Source organism: Budorcas taxicolor, chromosome 17 (assembly GCF_023091745.1).
Source record: "Budorcas taxicolor isolate Tak-1 chromosome 17, Takin1.1, whole genome shotgun sequence".
NCBI classification, from domain to species: domain Eukaryota; kingdom Metazoa; phylum Chordata; class Mammalia; order Artiodactyla; family Bovidae; genus Budorcas; species Budorcas taxicolor.
Genome location: NC_068926.1, coordinates 71628320 through 71654983, shown reverse-complemented (window position 1 = coordinate 71654983; position 26664 = coordinate 71628320). Strand labels below are relative to the sequence as shown.

At 55.3% G+C, this 26664-nt stretch overlaps 1 protein-coding gene across 7 annotated transcripts in view; it reads left to right on the top strand.

Moving 5' to 3' along the window:
* The window catches only part of SPECC1L (sperm antigen with calponin homology and coiled-coil domains 1 like), an 86307-nt gene that overhangs the window by 15830 nt on the left and 43813 nt on the right, over nucleotides 1-26664 (top strand). For 3 of the 7 annotated variants that reach the window (XM_052654515.1, XM_052654513.1, XM_052654514.1), the window contains exons 2-5: nucleotides 7437-7626; nucleotides 11423-11576; nucleotides 15025-16661; nucleotides 17557-17764. In XM_052654515.1, coding sequence (XP_052510475.1) covers nucleotides 7474-7626; nucleotides 11423-11576; nucleotides 15025-16661; nucleotides 17557-17764 — 2152 coding nt within the window. In that variant the 5' untranslated portion in view covers nucleotides 7437-7473. Of the gene's footprint in view, nucleotides 1-7436; nucleotides 7627-9082; nucleotides 9222-9607; nucleotides 9818-11422; nucleotides 11577-15024; nucleotides 16662-17556; nucleotides 17765-26664 lie in introns of those variants that run through there. The other 4 variants (XM_052654516.1, XM_052654517.1, XM_052654519.1 and 1 more) reach the window with 4 other exon arrangements.

Below are 26664 nucleotides of genomic sequence, written 5' to 3'. Positions count from 1 at the left end.
TCGGAATGTGAGTGACACAGCCTCGGAAAGGAGGACGGTGGGGCGTTCACTGCTCACTTCCTTCAGTGTGTCTGTGTGTCTGGAAATATTCATGCTAAAATGTTATTGGGGAAAAAGGAAAGCAGCTTAGCAGCAGTGTGTGTGCAGGGCCTTGTAGTGTTGGTGGCCGTGAGCTGAGCCTGAGCCTCTGGTGGCTCCTGGCCACGTGCGGCTTTTTCTTGCGTTAAGCGAGGCCCCGTCTGGAAGGGGAGGTGGGAGCAGGCCGGGCTCTGCTTGCAGGCCGGGCCCTCCAGCGTCTGGGAGGCAGGCGGTCAGCCCGTGAGGGGAGCGCATGCTGGCCTTCAGATCCAGGCGAGCCATGGGTTGGGGGCGCTTCTGAGCGTGGAGCTCGCTCCGGGGGCAGCGAGGCCCTTCCAGCCCCTCTCCCCGAGCCCCTCCGTGCACCCTTGACCTGCCCTGCACGGCCCCAGGTTTCCCTGTAGGAAGGACCCGTCAGGGCGGTGCCGCCTTCAGCCCTCAGCCCCCTTCTCTGTTCTGAGCAGACTCAGGTCTGTGGGGGCCTGTGCGGTCGCCACCTCTGCCCTGCACCTCCCCCCCTGCTCCCGCCTCAGCCGGCACATGTACAGATGGCGGATTTCAGTGGGATTTGTAAAGGTTGGCCCCTGCTCACTTAGGCACCTCATTCTTCCCCCGGGCTGTGGGCCCCTGAAAAGTAGGTGCAGGTGGAGTCATGTCCGCCTCTTTGCGACCCCATGGGCTGTAGCCCGCCAGGCTCCTCCGTCCATGGGATTTCCCAGGCCACAGTACTGGAGTGGGCTGCCATTTCTTTCTCTAGGAGATCTTCCCGACCCAGGGCTTGAACCCGGGTCTCCCACATTGCAGGCAGACGCTTTACCGCCCGAGCCACCAGGGAAAGGTAGGTGTTGGTGTCTTAGTCAGCTTAGGGTGTCCCTGCATTTATTTGTGCCTCGTTGCACTTGCTTCCTGCGGTGACCCAACGCAAGAGTGGATGACCCAAGGAGGGTCTTGGAAGGAAGGAAGGGAAAGCCCAGAGCCTACTGTCCTCCCCTCCCCCACGTTGTGACTATCAGTGTAACAGCGTCCCCTGCCTCCCCTCCTCCCCTCAGGGAGACGGTGTCTGCCCTGCTCGTCCAGTAGAGAAATGACCCGCAGGACCCCGTCCCGCTGCCTGTACGCCGGGTATGAAAGTGGACTGAGGACCCGGCTCAGCGGCGGTTCTCCCTTGAGCTGGCCCGCTGTTCTAACAGCGTCTCCCTCGAATAAACTCTATTTCCCTCTCATCGTGTCTTAGATCTGGAAAGTCTTTTCCAGCCCACGCCTGGACCTCGACACTTGGCAGAGAACTCGTGTGTGGCTCGTCTTGGCACAAAATGCAAGCTCAGTGCCTGTTGAGGAGCAGTGCCTTGCCTCCTGACTCAGTGGTCAGCACGTCCGCGCTCGGGCGGGGCGGGCCTGTGGGGTTTCCGGTGCGTGGCCTCCCGGAAACTTTGCATTTTTAAGTTCGTTCGACTTGCATGCAGTGTTTGATGCGCCACTTGTGGAAGGCGGGGTGGCTCTTTGTTTTCCTTCAGTGATTCCTGGTACCTGTAGAGGGCACGCCCACTTCCTGTGTGGCTGGGGATGTGTAATTAGCTTTAGGCCGGGCTCCTGGAGCGGTCAGTCCTGTCCGGGAACATCCTGGTGAGAGGTCTGGCCACCCAGGCTGAGCTCGGGCGCATTTCTATAAATGGGAGCAGTTGTCTCTCTGCCTTGCCTAGCAAAGAGTTCTTTTAAATGAAACAGCCACAGGTCTCTACAGATTAATAAGGTCGTGGCTCAGGTGTTTACATTTACAGCTGTGACATAACACACACTGATTTGGACCAGGTACTAAGTTTTCTAAAATCTCTCCGAAAGGTAGCTTTTATATTAAATAACGTGGTAATTAATTACGCCTTCAAAATGAAAAAGATGGGTCAAGAGTACCAGCACTGACCCCTAGGACGAGTAGACAGTCTGGAAGGGGCGGACCGAGGGTGTAGTTTCAGGATGTTGCGTCTTATTCATCTCTTGCAAACTCTTTGCCAGGATAAAAGCCATGTGTTCCTGAGGAGGCACTGTGTGTGGTTGTCTCGGAGGCCATCTGGGTGAGGGCTTGGACGGGGACTGCTGTTGCTGAAGAGTGGCTGGCCGGGGAGCCTCCCCGTCCGCTCCGCCTGGGCCTCAGGGACTGTGCTGGGCGCGGTGTTGCGTGGGTAGTGTACATATTCTGATATTTTTATTTTTAAGAAATGTTTGCTATTTTAAGAAACAGTACTTGAGAAAGGCAAGTGACACGCCTTGTGGATGACTGCTATTTGAGCTTGTCCTGAGCACATGCAGAGGCCCAGCATCCATCCTGCTCTGTGAGGAGAGTTGCTTTTTATTCCCCGACGCTTGACTTCGCTGGGTTGGAGCTGGTGTCGCCCTGTTGGGGGAGGCGCCTTGTCTGTGTGCGGCTCTTGGGTCCTGGCGGGGTGCTGCGTGTGTCTATGTGGGTGCTGCGTGTGTCTATGTGGGTGCTGCGTGTGTGTGTGCCACGTGTGTGCGGGGCTGCTGCGTGTGTGCGGGGGTGCTGCGTGTGTGTCTAGGGGGGTGCTGCGTGTGTGTCTAGGGGGGTGCTGTGTGTGTGCGGGGGTGCTGCGTGTGTCTAGGGGGGTGCTGTGTGTGTGCGCGGGTGCTGCGTGTGTGTGTGGGTGCCGTGTGTGTCTGGGGGGGTGCTGTGTGTGTGCGTGGGTGCTGCGTGTGTGTCTAGGGGGTGCTGCGTGTGTGCGGGGGTGCTGCGTGTGTGTCTAGGGGGGGTGCTGCGTGTGTGCGGGGGTGCTGTGTGTGTCTAGGGGGTGCTGTGTGTGTCTAGGGGTGTGCTGCGTGTGTGCGCGGGTGCTGCGTGTGTGCGGGCCTCGCAGCCTCTTTGCTGCTCACCTAGACCCCCCCAGACCCAGGCTTCCGGTGAGCAGTCCCTACCCCTCAGCCTGGTGCAGGCGGCCAGGGTCCCTGGTCACCCTGCTTTGGAGGACCCTTGCCCTTAATAGGGGTCATTTTAGAAAATTGTAGCTGGTTTTTTTTCCTGGCCTGTCTCAGCAGTTGGTGGACACTGCTGCATTTCCCAGGTGGGGTCCCTGGAATTCTAGGCGCAGCGAAGTGGCAGTTCTGCAGCATAAGAACTCCTCCTGAGACCTGAGAGGCTTGGGAGCACCTTGCTAAATTGTTTACGTGGATAGAAACAAACAAACTTATGACTGAGTCTAGAACCTTGCTGCACCAAGAAAGCTTTTTTAAAGTATACTTTTTTGGTCCATGTGGAATTTTCCAAGATCGCAATTACTGTAGACACTGAGGGGAAATTGTTCTGTTCTCAGCTTTTTGAAGTATGTTAGGATTCTCCGGAGAGAGGTGGAGAAGGCAGTGGCAACCCACTGCAGCTTTCTTGCTTGGAGAATCCCATGGACTCCCTGTCGGGCTCCGCTGTGCATGCGGCCGCAAGAGTTGGACATGACTTAGCAGCTAACCCACCACCACCAGAGAGAGAACCATCAGGACGGGAGCAGCCTTGCTCAAAGGCGCTGGCTTCCGCAGCGATGGGGGCTGAGCCGTCCCAAGGCCTGCAGTTGGCAGGCTGGGCCGCCCCGAGAGTTGGTGGCAGAAACCACCCGCTTCCCACCTCTCACCAGTGAGGGGGAGTTCTGTCAGACTCCAGCCTTTTTGCTCTGTTCAAGTCTTGACTTAGTCGGGTAAGGCCCACCGACATTAAAGAGAACAGTAAGCTTCCCCCACCCAGTGAATTCAATTATTGATCTCAATCAGAAATGCCCTTACACCCAGAATACTGTTCAACAAAATGTCCGATGCCCCGCAGCTTAAGTTGACAGATTAGCCGTGTCCCACAAGTGTGGTTCCCCTTCAGAAAATGACACTGTTGAGAGCGTGCGTGGGGGGCAGCGTGCGCCTGAGGCACAGGGCTCGGGCCCAGTTCACGACTGTGGTGCCTGTCATAGCGATGTAGCTCAGAGCTGTGGGTGTCTGACTGGTTAGTCCCTAGTATACTCTTGCTTGAACAGTTACGTGTCGAAATTCAGGTGTGTTTTACTATAAATCGTTTTCACATTGTTGGCACATTGTGTAGACGTTTTCAGAAAGAATGCGTGTAATGAGTAGGTTGTCTCTGGACTTCATTTCAGCAGTAAAGGTGTGCTTACGTATCTGGTAGAGAGAGGGCACCTGGGTCCGGCGGGGAGAACCGCGGGCCCGGCAGCGTGCCCAGACCCCACGTTGCCAGTCCCCCAGGCTGGTCTGTCCGCGTCTCAGCCCTGAGAGCTGCTGCTGTGCTGGTCTCCTCTCCGACGCCTGCACAGCGCAGCCCTCCTCTCTGTCTCGCCAGGCACTGCGCGGCATTGGGGTCTGCTGTCCAGAGGTTCTGGTTTGATGCCATCAGCCTCCCTAAAGAGTAGCATTATTCAGAAGCAATTCGCGTGCCACACAGCTCGCCCACTGAAGTGTAAAGTTCGGGAATTATCTGGCGACTCAGCATTTAAAGCTGCCTGCCTTCACTGCCGAGGGCCCGAGGTCAAGCCCTAAGCTGGGGAACTGAGATCCGGAAGCCTCACAGTGCGGCCAAAAAAAGATGAAAATTCAGTGGTTTTTAGTATATTCACAGGGTTACCACCGTCACAAGGCACGTTTAGAATGTTTCATCCTGAAGAGAAACCTATGCCCGTGAGCAGTTAGTCCTGTCTCCTTCCCCTGGGCACCTCTGCACAGCTTTCTGCCTCTGGGTTGGGTTTTTTTGGGGAATTTGTGTAAATGGGAGTCACAGAGTCCATGTTCACTGGGATCTGGCTTCTTTTATCTGGCACAGTGTTTTCAAGGCTCATCCATGTTGTGCCAGTTATACCCAAGGAATAAATAGTTCATTGGATGGATAGACCACGTTTGTGAGTGTGTGTGTGTGTGTGTGTGTGTCTGTCTGTCTGTCTGTCTCAGTTGTGTGTGACTCTTTGCGGCCCCGTGGGTCGTGGCCCACCTGGCCCTCTGTCCATGGGATTCCTCAGGCAAGAATCCTGGAGCGGGTTGCTGTTTCCTACTCCAGGGGATCTTCCCGACCCAGGGATCGAACCCACCTCTCCAGATGGATTCTTTACCACTGAGCCACCTGGGAAGCCGTTACATTCTGTTTATCCATTGTCAATTAATGGACATTTAAAATTGAAACAAAAAGTTATCTGGTATGCAGAAAGCATGTAAGCAGAGAACTGTATGATAATGTGTGTCCAGTAAGTAACAAACACATGTTAATAAGTAAAGAGTTATTTAAATGCTAGCAAAGAATTCTGTCCTGGTTCAACTGGCCATTTTTGAGGTTGTTCGGGTTTTTTCCTGTTTTTTTGACCATCATGCATAATATTCCCGTGGACGTGTGTACCTAAGGTTTTGTGTGGACAAACACTTTCCTTTCTCTTGGGTGCGCGTCCAGAAGTAGAGCTGCCGGGCCTGCGTTCAGCCCTCGAGGAGCCGCCAGGCAGTGCGTCTCTGCCCGCAGCCTGCGAGGCTCCAGTCACGCCACAGCCTCGCCAGCGTGTCGGCGGCGCTCTCCTCGCTCGTGGCCACCCTCGTGAGTGGGGAGCGGCTGCTCCCTTGGCTGAACCTCTGGGCAGAGGCGGCGGCAGTCGCCCTAGGCGGGTTTCGGTGCCCAGGAGCCATCTGTGCGCAGCACAGGTGGGCGCAGGACAGCTTCATTGTTGCAGTAAGTTCCCTTGGGTTGTGCAGACCAAGGGAAAATTTAGAGAGGGGAGTGGGGCTGAGTGGTGTGGGAAGGAGGGCTGCCCTGGAATTTGGAGCAGAGAAACTTCAGGGAACCACTGGCGAGAGACTTACAAGAGAGAAGGCGATAAAAAGGAAAGTGAGAGGCTGAAGGAAAGGTGCTTAGGATCTTGATTTTTCTGCAAAACCCACTTAGTGTTCTGTGCTCGTACAGGGGGACGAGCGGAGTCGCTGGCCGGCAGGGTCCGCATAGCCGTGTTGTGTGTGTCCCGGGAGGCGTCTGGGTCGCTTTCGGTGTCTCCTGGGAGCCTGGGGCCAGCAGCTGGTGGATCTGAACTTGAGGGAGCGTCGGCCTTGGGCCGAGTGCTCACGGGGTGCGGGAGAAGAAGGCTACAAGCTCGAGAGCAGGCAGGCGGTGATCTGATCCCCAAGTGCGGCATTTTCTGGAAGGAGTAACCGAGAAGCTGGGGGACGGCTGGAGAGGAGCCAGAGACCTCGCCGTGCTTTGCTTGTGGTGTCTGGTGTTAGTCACAGCGTTCCGTTTGCTCTGAGGCCTTACCGAGGAGAGGTGGAGCGGAGCCCCTTCCTCCTGTCTCGCTGTTCCTGCCGCCAGGCCAGTGGGTGCAATCTGTGTCAGGCCGGGCAGGGCGAATCTGGGGCGTCTGAGCGTCGTCTGGGTGAGGTGGTCGTTGAGGGTGTTGGAAGGAAGCTTTTCTCTTCCTAAAGGTTAGTCTGTAAGTGTCCCTTTATTTTTAATAGTGTGTAGAAACCTTCCTAAAACAGGCCAGCCTCTCTTTCGTGCTCAGCGTCGCTGTGTGTAAAGGCCCTCACGCTCACGGCAGACTTCCACTTCTGTTCATCCTGTCACTTTCTTTACCCAGACCCGGCCAACGTGTCTTTCCAGACGCGGTCTTACTGCAGAGACTGCTTTCCGGCTCTGCTAATAGAGAGACGCTGGGCGGTTGTCTGGCCACAGTTCTGTGTGCTCTCTGTTACTCCAGGTCCTCTAAGCTGTGAAATCCAGTCTGTTCCAATTAGGTGGAAGGTTTCCCTTCACGGTTCTTACAGGTGTATAGAATGCCCTTATTTTCTGAATGATACGTTGAGTCTTATGTTCTGATAAGGCATTTTGGAGCTTCCTCTTGATGAAAGAGATATGCTGGGAAATATATTTGGATCCTGATGTTGGAGTTTCTGGGCTGCTCTGCTGGTTTTCGTGGAATGCCACGGCCCACATTTGAGCCTAGGACTGTGCTGGATGATTTGGAAAGCGCGATCACCGTGGAGACCTGTGACCCGGCTCATTCTCACTGCCAGGACGGTCGTGGCTTCTCTGCAGGTGCGCAGTGGTGGTGCTCCCGTTGGAGGTCTGGGGTCTTCTTTGTACTGAGAGAGCTGGGGTGCACAGAGTAACTGCCGATCAGCAGGGCTCAAGAAGGAAGTGCGTTCTGGTAGTGACGTCTAGCGCTCAGAAGGAAGTGCGTTCTGGTAGTGACGTCTAGCGCTCAGAAGGAAGTGCGTTCTGGTAGTGACGTCTAGCGCTCAGACGTTTCCATTTCATGGTAAGACCCTTCTAAAACCAATTTCTGAAGCGCTCTCTTGCAGCCTTGCTCTCGGTGTAACGCCGTTTCTCTCCACAGATTTGCCTGTGAATGCATCCCGAGGAGGCAGCCGAGAATGAAGAGGGCAAGCAGGAGCGTCGGCCCAGCACCTAAGGCGCCGGGGACAAGCAGAGCACAGGCGGCAGACAGAGCCAGGCCCGAGGGCGGCTGCTCGGCCTCTGCGGGCGGCAGGCCCGCGAAGCCTGGGGCCGCAGCAGCGGTGCTGAAGGTATTTGTGTGGCGTGTTGGCGCTCGGCGGGTGTAGGAGGAGCGTGCCTCCCTGCGAGGCCTGGCCTCCCCCTCAAACGCCGCGTCGGTTCGGCCTCTGCTGTGAACGGTGTGAAGGGGCTCACGCTGTGAAGGGGCTCACGCTGTGGCGGGCTTCACTGGTGTTGGGCCCGTCGTTAGCAGCGACGCCGGGCGGCAGCTCGCCTGTGAGCAGGGCGCTGTGCCTCGGGGCAGGGCCCCCTTCCGGGAGCCCGTGAAGCGCGGCGTGGAGGCGAGTCATCTGCAGAAACAGCTCGAGTGCCGAGAAACGGTCGGCTGTCTGGGAGAGCTGGAGAGCGGAGCGCGCCCCTTCCAGGAGGGAGATGCTGCTTCTGCCTGAGGAGGCTTGATGGGGTGCGCACGCGTGCACGGTCTGGCCGGTCGGACGTTCCCGAGCCCCACACGGGTTCTCCCCGCCCCCCCCCCTTCATTACACCGCCACGAAGACTGTGCTGGTCAGGACTAATCCCGTGTAGAGCTGGGAGGTATTCGTGTAGTTAGAGCGTGACTGGTGTTCTCGTTACACCCCTTCCTTTGGAGGCTGGTTTGTTCCCTGTCAGTCATGGGGAGTGAGGTGTTCGAGCCCAGCTTTGGGGGCAGGCCGGCGAGGCTGGCCTTGTGCGCCCTTGGGCTGTGGTCAGGGTGCAGTGGGGCGCGGGGCCTGGCTCAGGGCCGGGCCTCTGTGAGCGACGGCAGCAGGGCTTCTACGGCTCAGCCCGGGAAGCGTCCCCGGCCCATGGCTCGTCCCTGGCGGCGGCAGCCTCCGCGTGGTGCTCCCGGTGTCTCGGGAGGCTGGTCCGGTGCTCGGCTCAGTGGGCAGAGCCCCGTGGCCTCCTCCAGTCCTCCTCAGGCCGGAAGTCACCATGCCTGTCCTTCGCTTGCTTGTCTCGGGGTGCAGGCTGTGCCTCTGCAGGAAGCGTGGAGCGCGCTGCTGCTCGTCTGACGGGGAGGAACCAGCGGCGCCCGAGACAGTCTGTCCAGAAGCCTCTGTCCACTCGGCTTCACGGACTGCGACTTAACTGTTTAAGAAGCGCCGCGCAGGGACAGCTGACGAGGGGCTTCCTTGTATGTGTGGAAGATCTCACAGGAGGTGCTAGTTTTTCTATCCCAAGGTTGTCGAACCTGAAGACAGACTCATCGCAGGGACTGGGCGATGTCCCCAGGTTTCTCCTCGCTGCGGCCCTGCTGAGGGCTGGGTGTCACCCTGTGACCCTGGGGCGATACCCGGAGTTGACCTTTGCCCTGCTTCTCCAGTCTGAATCAGCACACTGAGCCATTTCCTCTGTGGCAGAGCTGCCGCTCCTATAGGAGAGCCGGGGTTTTCTGCCGGCCACTCGGTTGCTGGGCTGTCCTTGCTCGAGTACTGTGTAGCTGGATGACCTTGACTTACGGGGCTGGAGGAGCAGGTTGAAGCATTGGCACGGGACGTGCACGCGGCCGGCCGGGCTACCTCCTCCTCGCTGGCAGGCAGCGTCTCTGCGGTTCACTCTGGAGCGCGCCCTGAGCGTATCAGGTCTCGAGAGGCACGGGCCCGGCGATAGCACCTGGTCTTGAGCAGTGAGTAGTGAGTGCTTCCCCATCGTCAGGTGGAGAGGGCCATGTCCTCGCCGTGCGCCTGTGTGCCAGTGTCTGTGGCCCGGGCCCCGCTCACCTGGCTGGCTCCTAAGTAGTCGTGTGTGTGTGTGTGCACACTGGGGAGGGGCGCGCGGGAGGCGATGCTGTTGGCGTGCGCTTTCTCTTTACTGCAGCAAGTGCTTTCACTCAAGAAGAAAAAAGGGTCGTTGAATAGAAGTTGCAGTGAAAAAGTAAGAAGGAAAGGAGAAAGTAGTGAAAATGGAAAAATTGGAAAAAGCAAAAGGGCTTGGAGAGCCCACGGGCCTGAGTGCCATTTATCTTTCCTCCGTGTTTCTCTGTGCTCCTCCGTGTGTGGCCACTCCCCACAGCCCGCGTCCATGCCTGTCACCGCTCAGCTCTGATGACTAACCCCAGGAAGGAGGTGTTCGCCTTTCAGTCACTCAAGTGCTGTGTGCACACACCCGCTCCATGGACACCCGCACGGGATCTCTCGCTGCCCAGCACTCACGGAACACGTGGCCCTGTTCTTGCAGTTGTGGGGTGTGGAGATGTGCCTTTCTTCTTTTTTAAGAAACACGGTATTCCTCTTTTTGCTGCCCTGGGTCTTCATTGCTGTGTGCAAGCTTGCGCTAGCTGCAGCGAGTGAGGGCCCTCTCAAGTTGCGGTGCGCAGGCTTCTCTTGTGGATTGCGGGCTCTAGGCCCCCCGGCTCCAGCAGCTGCAGCGCGGCTTCCGCAGGCGCGGGCTGCGGGCTCCCGAGGGCACGGCCGGCAGGAGTTTTGACATGAGGGCTCCAGCTCCTTCGTGGCCTGGGCTCTTCCCAGACCAGAGATGGAGCCCATGCCCAGGGAAGTCCTGTTTCTTTCTTTTGTTTTTGGCTGCAAACAAGGATTGAGCCCAACCCCAGCATGGGAAGTGCCAGTTCCCATCCACTGGACTGCCAGGAAGTCCCCAAGGTTTTGCGTCTCGTTGCTTCTTATTTCAACTGTTGTTTGTGGTTAGATCTAGTAAGATGCAGGGAAGGACCAGTTCACCTTAGTGGGCAAAACTTTTGGATCTTTGTTTATTCAAAGAGTGGGTTTATTTCTGGCTGTGGTTCGGGCTCTCTGGTGGCGGTGCGTGAGCTCCCTACTGTGGTGGCCCGTCTTGTTGCAGAGCGCAGGCTCCGCACCGGCTTCAGCAGCTGCAGCGCGTGGGCTCAGCAGCGTGGCTCCCGGGCTCCAGAGCACGGGCTTAGTTGCTCCAGGGTACGTGAGATCTTCCTAGATCAGGGGTCAAACCCCCATCTCCTACACTGGCAGGTGGATTCTTTACCACTGAGCCACCAGGGAATCCCTGGTTCTTTGACTTAAAAGCACATGGTTTTTGGTTTTTTTTTTTCCCTCCTGTAGATCTTCAGCTCCTCCGTGTTCTCTCTCATTTCTAAGAGGAGTAAAATCAGGTTTCTTCACTTTTTCTTCTTAAGTGATAAATTTATGCCCAACCTGGTTATCTAGAGTGCTTGTTTCCTTTTTAAAAAGCTCACATGTTTTTCAGTCATCTTCATAAAACATAAATAAATCAAATGGTCTTTCTCAAGTAGAATGGTCATTTAACCCTCACTGTGACCATAAAGTCTCTAGTGTTTTATTTGTATGTTATGTGGGCTTTTTAAAAAATCCCCTTCTTTCAATTTTGGCTTAGGCTACCAAAAAAAAAAAAGTAGATAAACGTTAAAAAAATAACCTTCCGAGAAACTTCTGTGAGATGTTGGCTCCATCACTGATCACGTCAGAGCAGGGGCCTCTTCCTCACCCTTGCTGCTGCCTCTCTAGAAACTGCCGGTGGCGCGCTGACTCCGCTGCTCCTGCTTGGTGAGCCACAGCCGAGACGAGGGGTGGCAAGTAGGGTGTCCTCGCTGCTTCTCACCCCTCACTGAATCTGGCACGGTATACGGCGGGCTCCCGTGACATCTTTGAGTCCATTGTGATTTTCATATTTTTAGAAAGGAGTTGCAGCTGTTTATGAGCCAGCGAGAAGGTTCCGCTTCTGCAGCGCCCAGGCATGAGCTGCCTGGTGGCTGCAAGGAGGTCTTTGCAGAGGCCGTGGGCTCAGCCTGAAAGTCAAGGGCTTTGGTTAGGGTCAGAATGTTGTTGAATGTCGCTCTACCTAACCAGCTTGTTTTTAATCTTTCGTTGCTTCTAGACCAAGAGCAGTGATGACCTCTTAGCTGGGATGGCTGGAGGGGTGACTGTGACCAATGGCGGCAAAGGGAAGAAGAACGCCTGCTCCGCCGCCGCGCCGCCCGCGCCCGCGCCCGCCACGAGCGCTGCAGAGAACAGGCCCAGGACCAGCACAGGTGCGCGCTGGGCAGGGCCGCGCCGCGGCGGCCTGCAGGGACTGCCACCCGGCCCGGGGAGCGCCCGACCCGTGCACAGCCGTCTGGCGCTCCATCTCCGCACGCCCGTCTCCCTGTCGCTCGAGGGCCGTGCTCAGCTCCTTGACGCCCACCTTCAGTTCCAGGTGTCATCCACACATATCTGATTATCTCTGAAGGCTGAGTGCGCTTTTTAAAAATACATTCACGATGCCCTTATCAGGCCTTAAAATTACCATGTTTCAAACCGTTAGTTGTTCAGTAAGTATGTAAATCTCCGACTGTCTCATAAATGTTGCCTACATGCACGCACTTCTTCGTTTGGATTAGGGTTTACCAGGACTCGCTGAAGGTCCACGTAGAGTGGTTGCTGGTGTCTCTTAAGTCTTCATCTGTAAACCTGCAAGTCCACCCCGCCCCGTTTTCCCCTCGCAACGCAGTCTTTGTAGAAACTGGCTGTCCGACCCGTAGAGTTTCTAGACTTTACTTCCTCCTCTTGGGCCATGCCACGTGGCTCGCAGGACCTCCGTTCCCACCAGGGGTGGAGCCGAGGCCTGAGCAGTGAGAGCACCGAGTCCTCGGCACTGGAGCTCCCGCGAGTTCCCTCTGGCGGTCTGGATTTTGGAATCGCGCTCCCGTGATGCCCGTGGCTGTGTTTCTGAGTTCTCTCTGCTCGCTGTCAGTGCCCCTGGGTTTAGAGCCTTGATGGGCAGATTTAGGCTCCTCCGCTCCTCTCACCTGCTCCTTCATACAGGACCGTCGTCTGTCCATCTGCCCGCGGTGTGGCTGTCTCCCGCTGCCTGACGTTAGCAGCCTCTGATAGTCAGTGCCTAGATCCATTCATTCCAGTCCTGCCGTTCTTTCTTCCTTCATTAGCAGCAGTTTTTCTTTTTTTAAGCTCTCATTCTGTAGTCCAGAGAGTAACACTTTCACATGTTGCTTCTTACACTGAAAGAAACACTTGGAAACTCGCGGCATCTTAGGCCACTGTGTGTGGCACGCGTGGGAAAGCAGATGCGCAGGAGCCAGAGCAGGCCCCTCCTCTCCCGCCCCCTCCTCTCCCATCCCCTCCTGCTCCCGCCGCCCAGGTTCCCGTCCCCTCCTCTCCCGTCCCCTCCTCTCCCGCCCCCTCCTCTCTCGTCCCCCCCTCGTGTCCTGGACTTCCTCCTCGGCTGGGCGTGCCAGCTGACCGCCCCCCCGGCCTTGACCCTGTGCGGCCTCTTCCTTCCACCAGACCCGGCCCACGCTGACCGCAGAGGTGCGGTCGCCAGGAGGGAACGTGGGCGTCCTTACTTGGCTCTACAGGTGTGACTCCGTCTGTTCCTCACCGCAGCCCCGGAGGGCGAGGCCATCCTCAGAGGTGTCCCTTAGAGGCTCTCAGCTCAGCATCGTGAGAGCCCCGCCCAGGCCATGCACCCATTCGCTCGGCGAATGCTTCCTGGGCGCCCGCTCTGTGCCAAGCCTCAGAGCTGGTGATGGAGCACCGTGGACCATAGGTCCCTACCCTGGGGCCCGACGGCACCACATTTACCGCTCCGGCTCGTGCACCGAAAAGGAGGCCCAGTACTCTGACCCCTCGTACCCCCTCCCTCCCTGGCCTCAGAGTCTCCCAGTGTGCAGGCGCGCGCTTCCCTGCCGCCGCCGCGGGCGGCCTTCAGTGGCCGCCCCGCAGGCCCTTTGCCCCGTCTCTCCCCGTCCCAGCCTCCCTTTGCAGTCGCTCCTCCTCTGCCTGTGAAAGGTAGCGCAGATTCCTTACCCCGTCTGCTCTTGCGGAGAGCTGGCTCTTCTCCGCGAGCGTGGCCTCCCTCCGCGTCGCTGCTCTGTCTGCCCACGCCTCTCCTGCTGCTCTCCCTCCTCCTGATGCTTCCCGAGGCGCCCTCTGCTTACCCTCCTCCACCGTGCTCGTCTGAGTCTCTTCCCTGCTCGGGGAGATTCACTGAGCATTGCTGCTGCGACTCCCTGGCTTCTTGCTGGCACTCAGGGCCCGTGGAAACCTTCCTCTCCCGCCCCACCTGCCACGTGGCCTTACTTTTCCTTCCTGCGTGTGATGCCGCGTCCACCACCTCGTCCCCGTCTGCCGAGGCCACCAGCACCCCCTGCCTGCACTTCCCCGAGCCGCGGCAGAAGCAGGGGCTTCCCACAGCGTCCCCCGTCGGGCAGAGCTTCCGCCCTTCACTCCCTGGTTAGCCTGGTGCTGACATGTGAAGAACCAGTTGGCTCGTTAAGAATAGTTATTGGTCAGGTCTATGACTTATTTTTCAAAGTAAAAAAAGAGTCTGATGGTTTCTTTAAGTATTTGTGGATGAACATGTTCTTTTTATGTTAGTTAAATACACGGCCCTGTCAGTTGTTTGCACAGGTTTAACTTTAGCAGTTGGTGACACTGTGGCTTGTTTGATGAAAGTGTCGCCAGGCCTTGGCGGCAACGCTGTGTCGCTTTCTAACACCGATAAAGGCCGAGCGGGTCCTGGTAAGTTGCAGGTTCTGCCGCACGGCCTGCCTGCGTTTGAATCTTGGCTCGTCCATATATTACCTGTGGGACATTGGCAGATTATTTATCATCTCTTTTTGGGTTTCTTCATCTGTAAAACAGGATGATGGTAATGAAGCCTGTGTAAATTACTGTGTATGCGTTATTAATACCTGTGTGTCGTGAGGATGAGTGCACGCTGCCTGTTTGAATAATTCTTGTTACTGGTGCTATTTGTGTGGCACTTCCCAAGTGGAAAAAAACCTGTCTGCCAGTGCCAGAAGCGCAGCTTCCATCCCTGGGTTGGGCAGACCCCCCCGGAAGAAGGGGAAATGGCCCCCCCTCCAGTATTCTTGCCTAGAAAGTTCCGCGAGCAGAGGGGCCGGGTGGCCGGCTACCCTCAGGGTCGCCAAGGACCGGCCGGGACTGAGGGACCGCGCCCGTGGCGTTCCTGATGTGAATGTTTCTTGCATTTTCTTTGATCATAGTTCTTGTGTTTGTTGTGGGCGGCTTAGGTTTTTGTTTGTCCAGAGGCTGCCTCTCCCTCCTGGTCACCCACAGTCTTCCTTCACTTCCTGCTTCTGCAGGTAGCTGGCTGTGTGACCGGCTGTCCCTCGAGGCACCTTCCATAGCCTCCCCCAGACACTGGGCTCCGGCCACCTGTTGAAATCCGTGGTTTAGGATTCAGGGCCATGTGTATTGAGATACGATCCGCATCCCATAAACTTGCCCCTTACGGCATGCAGCTCAGTGTGTGACATCTTTTTCCACTGATAAATAAAGGGTGGTTGACCTTCCTGTTTGCAGGGAGCTGAACTTGACAGTAACCAGACTCTCAGGCAGGGCCAGTGTGGCAGTCTCTGTGCAGGCCCTGAGACCATTGCTCGTCCCCTTGGGGCTTAACCGGGTGCCTGCCTCTTGCTGATGTTCTGCTTTAAACTCTTTGTCTTAATCTTGTAGGCACGAGTTCTTCAACCAAGCGCAGCACTTCCACAGGTAATAAAGAGTCCGGTTCTACTAGAGAAAGATTACGTGAACGTACCCGACTAAACCAGAGCAAAAAACTACCTTCTGCAGGTCAGGGGGCTAATGACGTGGCGTCGGCCAAACGCTCACGCAGCCGCACGGCTGCGGAATGCGACGTCCGCATGAGCAAGTCCAAGTCGGACAATCAGATCAGTGACAAAGCTGCTCTGGAGGCCAGAGTGAAGGATCTTCTCACCTTGGCCAAAACCAAGGATGTGGAGATTTTACATCTGCGGAGCGAGCTCCGGGACATGCGTGCTCAGCTGGGCATCAGCGAGGACCCCCTCACCGAGGGTGCCGAGAAGTCCGAGGAGAAGGAAGGCAGCGTCGCGCACCAGCCGACTGGCGTGGCGTCCACCTTGCTGCAGCTGCAGGAGCAGAACACGGCCGTCCTCGAGGAGCTCAGCCAGCTGAAGAGCGAGAACCGGATGCTGAAGGACCGGCTGAACGCGCTGGGCTTCTCCCTGGAGCAGAGGCTGGACCACTCCGAGAAGCTGTTTGGCTACCGGTCCCTGAGCCCAGAGATCACCCCTGGTAACCAGGGCGACGGCGGGGGGACGCTGACCTCCTCGGTGGAGGGCTCGGCCCCTGGCTCGGTGGAGGACCTGCTGAGCCAGGATGAAAACACGCTCATGGACCGTCAGCACAGCAACTCCCTGGACAACCTGGACAGCGAGTGCAGTGAGGTGTACCAGCCCCTCACGTCCAGCGACGACGCCCTGGACGCGCCCTCGTCCTCGGAGTCAGAAGGCCTCCCGAGTGTCGAGCGCTCCCGGGAGGGGAGCAGCGGGAACGCCAGCGAGGTGTCTGTCGCGTGCCTGACGGAGCGGATACAGCAGATGGAGGAGAGCCAGCACAGCACGCGCGAGGAGCTGCAGGCCACCCTGCAGGAGCTGGCCGACCTGCAGCAGATCACCCAGGAGCTGAACAGCGAGAACGAGCGGCTCGGCGAGGAGAAGGCGATCCTCGTGGAGTCCCTGTGCCAGCAGAGCGACAAGCTGGAGCTCTTCAGCCGGCAGATCGAGTACCTCCGCTCCCTCCTGGACGAGCACCACGTTCCCTACGGCATCGACGAGGACGTGAAGAGCGGCCGCTACATGGAGCTGGAGCAGCGCTACGTGGACCTCGCTGAGAACAGCCGTTTCGAACGGGAGCAGCTCCTTGGCGTCCAGCAGCACCTAAGCAACACCCTGAAGATGGCCGAGCAGGACAACAAGGAGGCTCAGGAGCTGATCGGGGCGCTCAAGGAGCGCAGCCACCACATGGAGCGGGCCGTTGAGTCCGAGCAGAAGGGCAGGGCGGCCTTGGCCGCCACGCTGGAGGAGCTCAAAGCCACCCTGGCCAGTGACCAGATCGAGATGAATCGCCTGAAGGCCCAGCTGGAGAATGAGAAGCAGAAAGTGGCGGAGCTGTACTCTATCCATAACTCTGGAGACAAGTCTGACATTCAGGACCTCCTGGAGAGTGTCAGGCTGGACAAGGAGAAAGCAGAGGCTCTGGCCAGTAGTCTGCAGGAAGACCTGGCCCGCAGCCGGAATGACGCCAGCCGGCTGCAGGACGCCATCGCAAAGGTACCGATTCAGTAGACAGAGGGCTCTGGGGCCGTGCAGAGCGGCCGTGGTGCACGCACGCTGCCCGAGAGCCGGCAGCCCCGCTGGCGTGCCGCTAGCTCCTCCTGAGGGGACCTGTTTCTAAGCGGCTGGTCTGGGGAGGGAGTGGAAAGCGTTCTTGTGACAACGTCACTTCCACTCTCACTCTTTGCCTGTGGTCCTGCCTGTGGGAGGCCGAGGCTAGAGTCACGCCTGACAGCAGTTGCCCCAGCTCTGGGTGTGCCCAGGGGAGCGCGTCAGGCCGGGCCACAGCACCCTCGCGGCTGCAGGTGGACGCAAGAAAAGCGGAGAGCCAGCGTTCCAGTCTGTGGGGCCAGCAGCGTCTGCCTCCTCTTCTCCTTCTGTGGTGTGCTTTTTCAGGTAGAGGTCTAGGAGTTTGGGTTAAGCTGCTGTGCAATCTGTATGAGAGTCTGTTCTTAATAATGTACATCTTAATTTTTTAAGGATGACTTTCATAGATACAGTTTAGGAGATATATTTGTTGGCGCGTACGTGTTGGGGCCCCCATGAACTGACAGCTGGACAGTATTTGAGAATTTCGGTTTCTGGTTTTAATTTGATATGGAAACTGTCAGAAAGCAGACATCATTTTTGTGGGAAAGCATGTTAATCGTTGATGAGATGCATGCCTTTAGTCCAAACTTTGGAGAAGGGGAAACTTCAGAAACCTCTTCGTAAGTACTGTAGCAAGGTTCAGTGTGATGTCAGCGCGACGCCCACAGTGGTCACACGGCCCTCCTCACTCTCGCAGAGCGGTGCCCACTTCGCTCCCAGCCCAGGCGGCCTGTGCCTCTGTCCTGGGACTTAGCTCAGAACAGCACTCACTTTCCTGATCTGCACCATCGATTCCACACAGGTAGAAGACGAATACCGAGCCTTCCAAGAGGAAGCTAAGAAGCAGATAGAAGATCTGAACCTGACCTTAGAGAAACTACGGTCAGAGCTGGAAGAGAAAGAGACCGAGAGGAGTGACATGAAGGAAACGATCTTTGAACTGGAGGACGAAGTAGAGCAGCACCGGGCGGTGAAGCTTCACGACAACCTCATCATCTCCGACTTAGAGAGTAAGTGAGGCCCCGCCGGGGACAGTGCAGGCCCGTCTCCGAATCAGAGAGTGAGGCCCCCCACCCGTAAGTGAGGCCCCGCCCGGGGGACAGTGCAGGCCCGTCTCCGAATCAGAGAGTGAGGCCCCCCTCCCGTAAGTGAGGCCCCGCCCGGGGGACAGTGCAGGCCCGTCTCCGAATCAGAGAGTGAGGCCCCCACCCGGGGGACAGTGCAGGCCCGTCTCCGACTTAGAGAGTAAGTGAGGCCCGCCCACCTGTGGGGACTGTGCATGCTCAGGACGGACAGGTGGGGGTCTCTGCCTGGGCAGGGCTCTGGGGCAGCAGTGCTGTGGCCGGGCAGACATGTGTGGGCTGGAGCCTCATGGCACCACCCGTCTCCCGGCTGCTGTTTTGCTCCTGAAGGACTTAAACAGAAGCATCTCTTTAAAACTGCTTAACTATGAAAAGTCATTTCAGTGAGATGTTAATGAGGCTATTAACTTTCTAGATCTTAGGAAAAGCCATTTATCATCAACGTCTAGTGGTTGCAAGTGTAATGAGACCAAAAACTTGATCTTTAGGCCTACAGCACAGGTTTTTGTTTATCTCCTTAATTTTCCTCCTTTCCATGAAGATATCGTCAGGTAGATTTGGAATTCGGATTTTGAGTTGCTCTGCTTGCTTTTTTAAAATATTTTTTAAAACTATTTTGTAACTATTTCAGACTTATAAAAAAATTTGCAAAAACAGTGCAAGCATTTCTGTGTGGAAAATGTGGTGAAGAATGGAGATTTGCCTGGTCTTGTAGCAGACTGTGTTCCGCTGCGAGTGAGGAAACAGATGTGCCGCGGAGCAGCTGGGCACCACTGATGGGCACGCGGATGCGGCCAGGCCACATTCTGGCTGAGACGCGGCGTCGTCTAGTCACAGAGAGACACTAAAGACAGAGATGAGCAGTGTTGTAACGAAAGGCCTGAGTGGTGGTGTGTCCCCAAAGATGCCAGTGTCATGAAGGGCCGAGGCTGAGGGGGAGTCCCAGGCTGCAGGACTTGGGACGGGCCAGCCCCTGCTCCCTTGCCTGCTGGGCCCCGGGCTGCCCTCAGGCTGTGGGGACAGACGTTGGCATAAACGCATGAGGTGGACAGCCCACGGTGTCTGAGTGCTGGTAGGGACCACACACTGCATTATGCTGGGGTGAGGGACGCGGCTTGTGTCCTTAAGAAGGAAAGATGGGCACAGGCAGACGGGCAGGGAGCGGAGACGGCAGAAGATGGAACACGGTACACCGTCAGGGAGGCAAGGCTGAGCAACAGGGACATGGGTGCTCGGGACCTGGGCCTTGGGTTACTTCTCGTATCTTTTTATAACTTTCAAGTTATTTCCAAATGATAACGTTTTAAAAGTTCTTATGTACTCTTTACCTGGATTCTCTGAATATCAACAAATTTTAAGTTGTAAGCCTGCTAAGGATGGCCTGGTGGGGATGGGGAGGATGGAGATAGCCTTTCTGGATGCCTTGGAGGCTTTCCAGTCACCCATTCATGTCTGACTCTTCGTGACCCCATGGACTGCAGCATGCCAGGCTGCCTTGTCCTTCACCGTCTCCCAGAGTTTGCCAAAACTCGTGTCCATTGAGTCAGTGATGCCATCCAACCATCTCATCCTCTGTCGCCCCCTTCTCCTCCTGCCCTCAAACTTTCCCAACATCAGGGTCGTTTCCAATAAGTTGGCTGTTCACATCAGGTGGCCAAAATATTGGAGCTTCAGCTTCAGTCCTTCCAGTGACTATTCAGGGTTGATTTCCTTTAGAACTCACTGGTTTGATCTCCTTGCTGTCCAAGGAACTCTCAAGAGTCTCCTCCAGCACCACAGTTCAAAGCATTAATTCTTTCCCGTTCAGCCTTCTTTATGGTCCAACTCTCACATCCATACATGACCACTGGAAAAACCATAGCTTTGACTAGATGGACGTTTGTGGGCAAAGTGACATCTCTGGTTTTTAATACGCTGTCTAGCTTTTCACCCGAGGGGCAAGCATCTTTCAATTTCATGGCCGCAGTCACCGTCCGCAGCCGTCTGGGAGCCCAAGGAGATCAAGCCTGCCATGCGTCCGTCATGGCTTCACTTCTTGCTTCATCTGTTGGCCGTGAAGTGATGGGACCAGATGCCACGATCTTAGTTTTTTTGAATGTTGCGTTCTAAGTCAGCTTTTTCGCTTTCCTCTTTCACCTTCATCAAAAGGCTATTTATCTTTAGTTCTTTGCTTTCTGCCATAAGCGTGGTGTCATCTGCACGTCTGAGTTTATTGAAATTTCTCCCAGCAATCTTGATTCCAGCTTGTGCTTCATCCAGCCCGGCACTTCACATGATGTACTCTGCGTAGAACTTAAATAAGCAAGGTGACGCGTACACAGTCTTGATGACATAGTCCTTTCCCCATTTTGAACCAGTCCGGTCGTTGTTCCATGTCTGGTTCTAACTGTTGCTTCTTGACCTGCATACAGGTTTCTCAAGAGGCAGGTAAGGTGGTCTGGAATTCCCGTCTCTTTAAGAATTTTCCAGTTTGTTGTAACCCACAGTCAAGGCTTTAGTTTAGTCAGTGAAGCAGAAGTAGATTTTGTCTGTGGTCCACCGGATTTAGCAGTTTGATCTCCGGTCCCTCTTGTATGTCTGTACATCTTGTAAATCCAGCTTGTACATCTGACAGTTCTCGGTTCAAGTGCTAATGAAGACTAGCTTGAAGGATTTTGAGCATTACCTTGCTAGCATGTGAAATGACCGCAACCGTGTGGCAGTTTGAACATTCTTTGGCCCTTCTTTGGGATTGGAATGAAAGCGGACCTTTTCCAGCCTTGGCTAGAGCTGTTGAAATTTCGGGTCATGCTTCTTTGTGGACCGACAGGCAGATGCAGCGTGGAGCTGGAGCACCTGTGCCGTGGGTGCAGGGGTTGACCTACTGCGTCAGCCCTCCAGGTGTCTGGTGGCGATTCTGAGCTCTGGCTGGTTGACCCAGCCTTTGTAGGATGACCTCAGGGCTATTTATTCCAAAGTGTGAGGATACTGAAGTGGCTTGTGGGAACGCATTCCTGAGAGACATAGTGATGCACCTTTTCATCTAAAGTTTTAGAGAACTTTTAGCTTAACATTTGTGTCCAGTTTGTATTTCATTGTCTGAACTGAGAGAGTTACTGCATTTTACTTCCTAAATACAGATGGTTCTAAAGTTTGAGATTAACTTGGGAGCTCAGTGTCTTCTTTTAGTACAGATAATAGCCTTTTTCCCTTGCAAACCTTTTGCTTTGAATGTGGAAAGAGTGACACCTTGTGGTAATTGGGGTGATAGCTAGAAAAATGTAAGAGGTTTCCAGGGACAAAATTTTCCATATCAATGCCAAAATAAAAATTACATAAACAGGGTACGAATTTTAATTATAAAATGGCTGAAAATCCTTAATAAAATCTTCTTAGCCATGTAGTTTCTCTCCCCAATTTTTAAAAAGTGTTTTATTTTGTATTTGGGTATTGCCAATTATGGAAACATTAACAGGCTTTATTTTCTTGGGCTCCAAAATCACTGTAGATGGTGATTGCAGCCGTGAAATTAAAAGACCCTTTCTCCTTGGGAGGAAAGGTATGACCAACCTAGACAGCATATTAAAAAGCAGAGACATTACTTTGCTGACAGAGGTCTGTCTGGTCAAGGCTGTGATTTTTCCAGTAGTCATGTATGAATGTGAGAGTTGGACCATAAAGAAAACTGAGTGCTGAAGAATTGATGCTTTTGAACTGTGGTGTTGGAGAAGACTCTTGAGAATCCCTTGGACTTCAAGGAGATCCAACCAGTGAATCCTAAAGGAAATCAACCCAATAGTCACTGGAAGGACTGATGCTGAAACTAAAGCTCCAATACTTTGGCCACCTGATTCGAAGAACTGACTCATTGGAAAAAAACCTGATGCTGGGAAGGATTGAAGGCAGAAGGAGAAGGGGACAACAGAGGATGAGATGGTTGGATGGCATCACTACTCAATGGACATGAGTTTGAGCAAGCTCCGGGAGTTAGTGATGGACAGGAAGCCTGGCGTGCTGCATTCCATGGGGTTGCAAAGAGTGGGACATGACTAAGCAACTGAACTGAACTGATAGCTGATTAATGGGCTTCCCTGATGGCGCAGCGGGTAAAGAATCCGCCTTCAGTGCAGGAGACACATGTTCGATCCCTGGGTCAGGAAGATCCAGTGGAATAGGGAATGGCAACCTGCTTCGGTATTCTCGCCTGGGAAATCCTACGGACGAAGAGCCTGGTGGGCTGCAGTCCACGGCGTCGCAGGCAGGTGGACGCGACTGAGCTTGAGCACAGAGACAGCGGCTGATCAGCAACGTTGTGAGGGTCCCAGGCGGACAGCAGGGGCTCAGCCACCCGCGCGCATGCGTCCCGTCCCAGCCGTGCGGACCCCCGTGCAGCACAGCGCAGAGCTCCCTGCGCCGCACAGGAGGCCCTTGTTGGTTATCCATTGTAAATATAGCAGTGTGCACATGTCCAGTTTTTTGAAATAAAAAGCTGGAATGCGCAGAAGCGCCTGGGGAGTTGTGTGGCGGTTAGCACCTCTGCCTGGATGCGGCAGTCGGTAGCGTTGTGTAGCGTTTGCCTTCTGAGTGTGTGTTTAGCTGGACCAGTTGGCAGTAAGCTGTGGACACTGGCCTCTGGAGTATTTCAGCACGTTCTCCTTGTAACCACAATGCAGTATCACAGTCAGCAAAGCTAGGCGTAAGTTCTTAGCATCGTCGAATACCCTGTGCGCAGGTTTCCCTAGCTGACCCCAGAGTGCCCTTTATAATTGTTTGATCGGATCCAGGATCCAGACACATTTCCTGTAATTTATTGTTATAGCTACATAATCTGATAGGAGTTAGTTTTTTCTTCAAGAATTCTAGCATTTGGGATGTGTGCTAAGTCAGCACTTGATTTAGGGGAGTCCATGAAAGGGAATACTGCTAACTGGGAAATGAGGGGTTTTCCTGTGGAATGAAAGCATCCCCATAGTCACTTTTAGAACCTTTTTAATCACCACCCCCTCCAAGGCAATCCGGCACCCATTAGTAGCCACTGATCATTTACCCCAGCATGGTTCTGACTTTTTAATAGACAGGATTTCAGAACAGCTCTTGTGAATGTACTCGGGACCTGGAGGAAAGCGTACTCGTCGTGATGAACAAACAGCAAATCTCCAGAGGAGTAAAAACTGCTAAAATGGAAGCTAGTGGGTATTCTGGAAATGAAACCTTAGACAGCACACACAGAAAGTTACGGAGCCATTTAAAGTGCAAATCAGAGATGTGGAAGAGCCACTGACCTTGAACGCCAACCCGTAGACATTAGGGAGAAAGACGGCTGGAAACAGCGAGCAGGGCACCCGTGGTGTCTGTGGGGCACCGCGGTGTGTGTGTGGTCAGGGGTCCACACGGCCCCCCGGAGAGCTCAGCGCCGTGTAGACCTGGAGGGCGTGTCGGGCTGGCCTGGCCTGCGGTTTCCTCACCGCACCGGGACGCCACATCTGAGCCGGGAAGGTCTGAGCAGCAGCTCTCCCTGTAAATGCTCTTGAAGACTTCCGGCTCAGGACGATGGCCTGAGGCCACATACACCGCCTTTCCCTCCCACAGTCCCAGGGACACGGCGGGAGAGACGTGAGAATACTCAGAACAGTAGAGCAGAGAGACGTCGGGAAGGATCCCGTCCGCAGGCCAAGAGTTCTGAGCAGTCTCTGGAAGACTTTCTGTAAAGCCGATGGACTTGGCCGTGGGCATCAGCGGGAATAGAGAGGGCTGCGGCCTAGAGAACTTTGCACCTCTCAGTAGTGACGTCCTCACCGTGCCCTGGGGCTGAGGGCAGCAGTCCTCCCTGTGGGCTCTGAGGCCGAGGCATAAGGCACCGGGGGTCCTTACACCCCCTCCTCTGTTGGGCGCCGGCTCTGCTGTTGGCCCGACGCTGCTCCTGGGCTCATCTCTGTCTAAGGAAGGTGGGAATATGGGCCCAGGCGCCCCCAGCACCACGCCCTTCGTACTGTGCCTGGGTAACTGCAGGCTGCCGTGTTGTCTTGAAAAGGAGACCACACAGGGCAAGGCAGCTGGGCCCTGCAGTGAAACGGGCGCGTGTACCCCTGCTGCCTCCGCAGAAACCGCCTTTTCCCTCTTGCTCGTCCAGAGTGTGTCCCCCCACCCCCACCAGCGGCTCCTGTCATCAGCAGAGCCTGCCTTTAGCCGGTGTTCCGTCCAGAAGCGTGCAGGAGTCTCTGATGCGAACCATTCTTTGTAAGTAAGAAAGACCAGCCAGGACTCACTAGACGTTTTAATACCTTCTTGTTTAGTCAACTCCGACTCTTTGCGACCCCATAGACTGTAGTCCTCCAGGCTCCTCTGTCCGTGGGATTTCCCAGGCAAGAATGCTAGAGCAGGTTGCCATTTTCTTCTCCAGGGGATCTTCCTGATCCAGGGATCGAACCTCTGTTTCCTGCATTGGCAGGGAGATTCTTTACCGCTGAGCCATCAGGAAAGCACCTTTTAACATCTTAGAAGAGCTTAGAGGAGAATAGCAGAAAGAAACAGCTCAACAGAGCCTCCAAAATAAAGCTGCTAATGTGCCGAGCAAAACACAGCTGACTGGTATCAAGAACAGTGGCACCAGCAAGGCCTCAGGCCCAGCTTAGCCACGACCTCCCCTCCCATTCGCTGTCTGCGTTACCCTGTTCTGTGCACACTTGCAGCTGCGCTCTGCCCTCTGCAATTCCTGAGGTTCAGGCCAGCTAGGGCCTGGCATCCTGATACTTGGAAGTTGATGACCATGGTGAGCATGGGTGGCTCGAGACCAGAGAACGGGCAGGGGTAAGAGGAGGAAAGCTGTGTCTTGCTGTGATGAGACGGCCTGGAAGGCACGGTACTGGGGAGCCTTCGTGGAGGAGAGTCGTGTTGACTGTGTATGATTAAAACTTTCAGTTCAGGGAAGTCCCAGGATTATTAATAAACGGCATTGGGAGATTATTTGAATTATATATCAAATATGTAGAGAGGTTCAGTAAGACTAGAGTAACCCGTTAACCAAATGATGCGTATGAATAAGTCAGAAAAAGATACAGGAGGATGCTTGACTTCTGAAAAAAGCAGTGAGATTCAAGATGGGGGTGAGAAGAATTTAAGAGAGCTAACATGTAAGAGAGGAGAAAAGGGTCCTTTCTGGAGTAGTGGTCAGAATTTTTACAAGTGTAACAGTGCCATAGCAACCTGCTTGCAGAAATCGGCTCTTCAGAGACATCCTTAAGAGTTTGCAGCTATCCACACAGATGTGGATGCTCCCGAGTCGCAGGTTACTAGAGACCAGGATTTTTCGGAGAAGGTGATGGCACCCCACGCCAGTACCCTTGCCTGGAAAATCTCATGGATGGAGGAGCCTGGTGGGCTGCAGTCCATGGGGTCGCGAAGAGTCGGACACGACTGAGCGACTTCACTTTCACTTTTCACTTTCACGCATTGGAAAAGGAAATGGCAACCCACTCCCGTGTTCTTGCCTGGAGAATCCCAGGGATGGGGGAGCCTGGTGGGCTGCTGTCTATGGGGTCGCACAGAGTCGGACACGACTGAAGCGACTTAGCAGCAGCAGCAGCAGCAGAGACCAGGAAACGACCTATATTTTCAACAGTTGAGTCCAGTTAGAAGCCCGTGGGCTTGGTGCGTCCCTGCCACGGCCGCCCTTTCACCAGCCGGGGTGAACATGCCCGGTCGGCGTGCGCAGGCCAGAGAAACGTGTGCATGAAAGAAAGCACGCGCCAGGGGATGAGCCGGGTGCGTTGCCTCTGTGATGAAGACCGTGGCAGTCTTACTGGAGCATCACACTCAGACTGTGGCCAGCCGTAGTGCTGTTCCTGAAGAAACACTGATCTCAGTGTATTCCGTCCCGTAAAGGCTCTAACTTGGTGACTTCTCAGAAAGAATTCTGTATTCTGGAGCGCGTGGGTTGACGTGGGCCCTATTGATGGTTTCAGGCGGCCCTTCAGCGCCTCCTCCCCCTCTGCAGGTGTGTCCCCAAGTAACACCTGAAAAGCTGGAGGCGCTCAGAGTGTTTCCGAGAAATGCTGGAGCCGCTCTGACTGGCTGCTGACAGGGGGCTGCTGAGACAAACCATGATATTTCCAGTTGATGGAGTGTGAGTGTGGCCATCAGAATGGTGCTGCGGGTCCGTATTTATTGATAAAAGTGTCCAGCGTCTACTGACTAGGGGGAGAGCTTGCAAAGCAGTAGAAATAGTATAATTTTTTTCCCTGTAAACGTGTCTTACTTTCAGAATCGGGGATAAAAGTTAGCCACATTTTGGTGGGAGGGATAAAAACGAGTAAAATAAAAAGCAATAGGGACTTCCCCCGCAGTCCACTGGGTTAACCCTGCACGCTTCCGAGGCAGGGGACACGGCTGCCCCTGGGTGGGGGGCTAAGACCCTGAGTGGGGGGCTAAGACCCTGGGTGGGGGGCTAAGACCCTGCGTGCTGTGCAGCAGGGCCAAAAGACAGGCAGAAGTGGTAGGCGGCTTCCTCTAAACTCACGCAGCCTCCTACATCAGGGGCTCTGTTTTGGGGGTACAGCTGTGGCCTGGTGGCTGTCTGCCCGCCGCCCCACCCCTGGCCCTGAGGGGTGCAGCTTTAGCTGACAGGTGGCCAGGTCCTTCCTGCCTCTGAAAACGGTGCCTGACGGCCATTGGCAACACCAGCCAAGTGCAAAGCCGGCTCAGCACTGGGCATCTTCTGGCATCGGAGGGCAGGGGGGCTTGTGGGGACTTTGCTCCCTTCACATCACAGGGGTCGTAGGGGGTCCCGTGGCGAGGTCGCTGCTCACGGCGCCCGCAGGAGGGCAGGCCCGCGGCTGGAAGGGGCGCGGAGG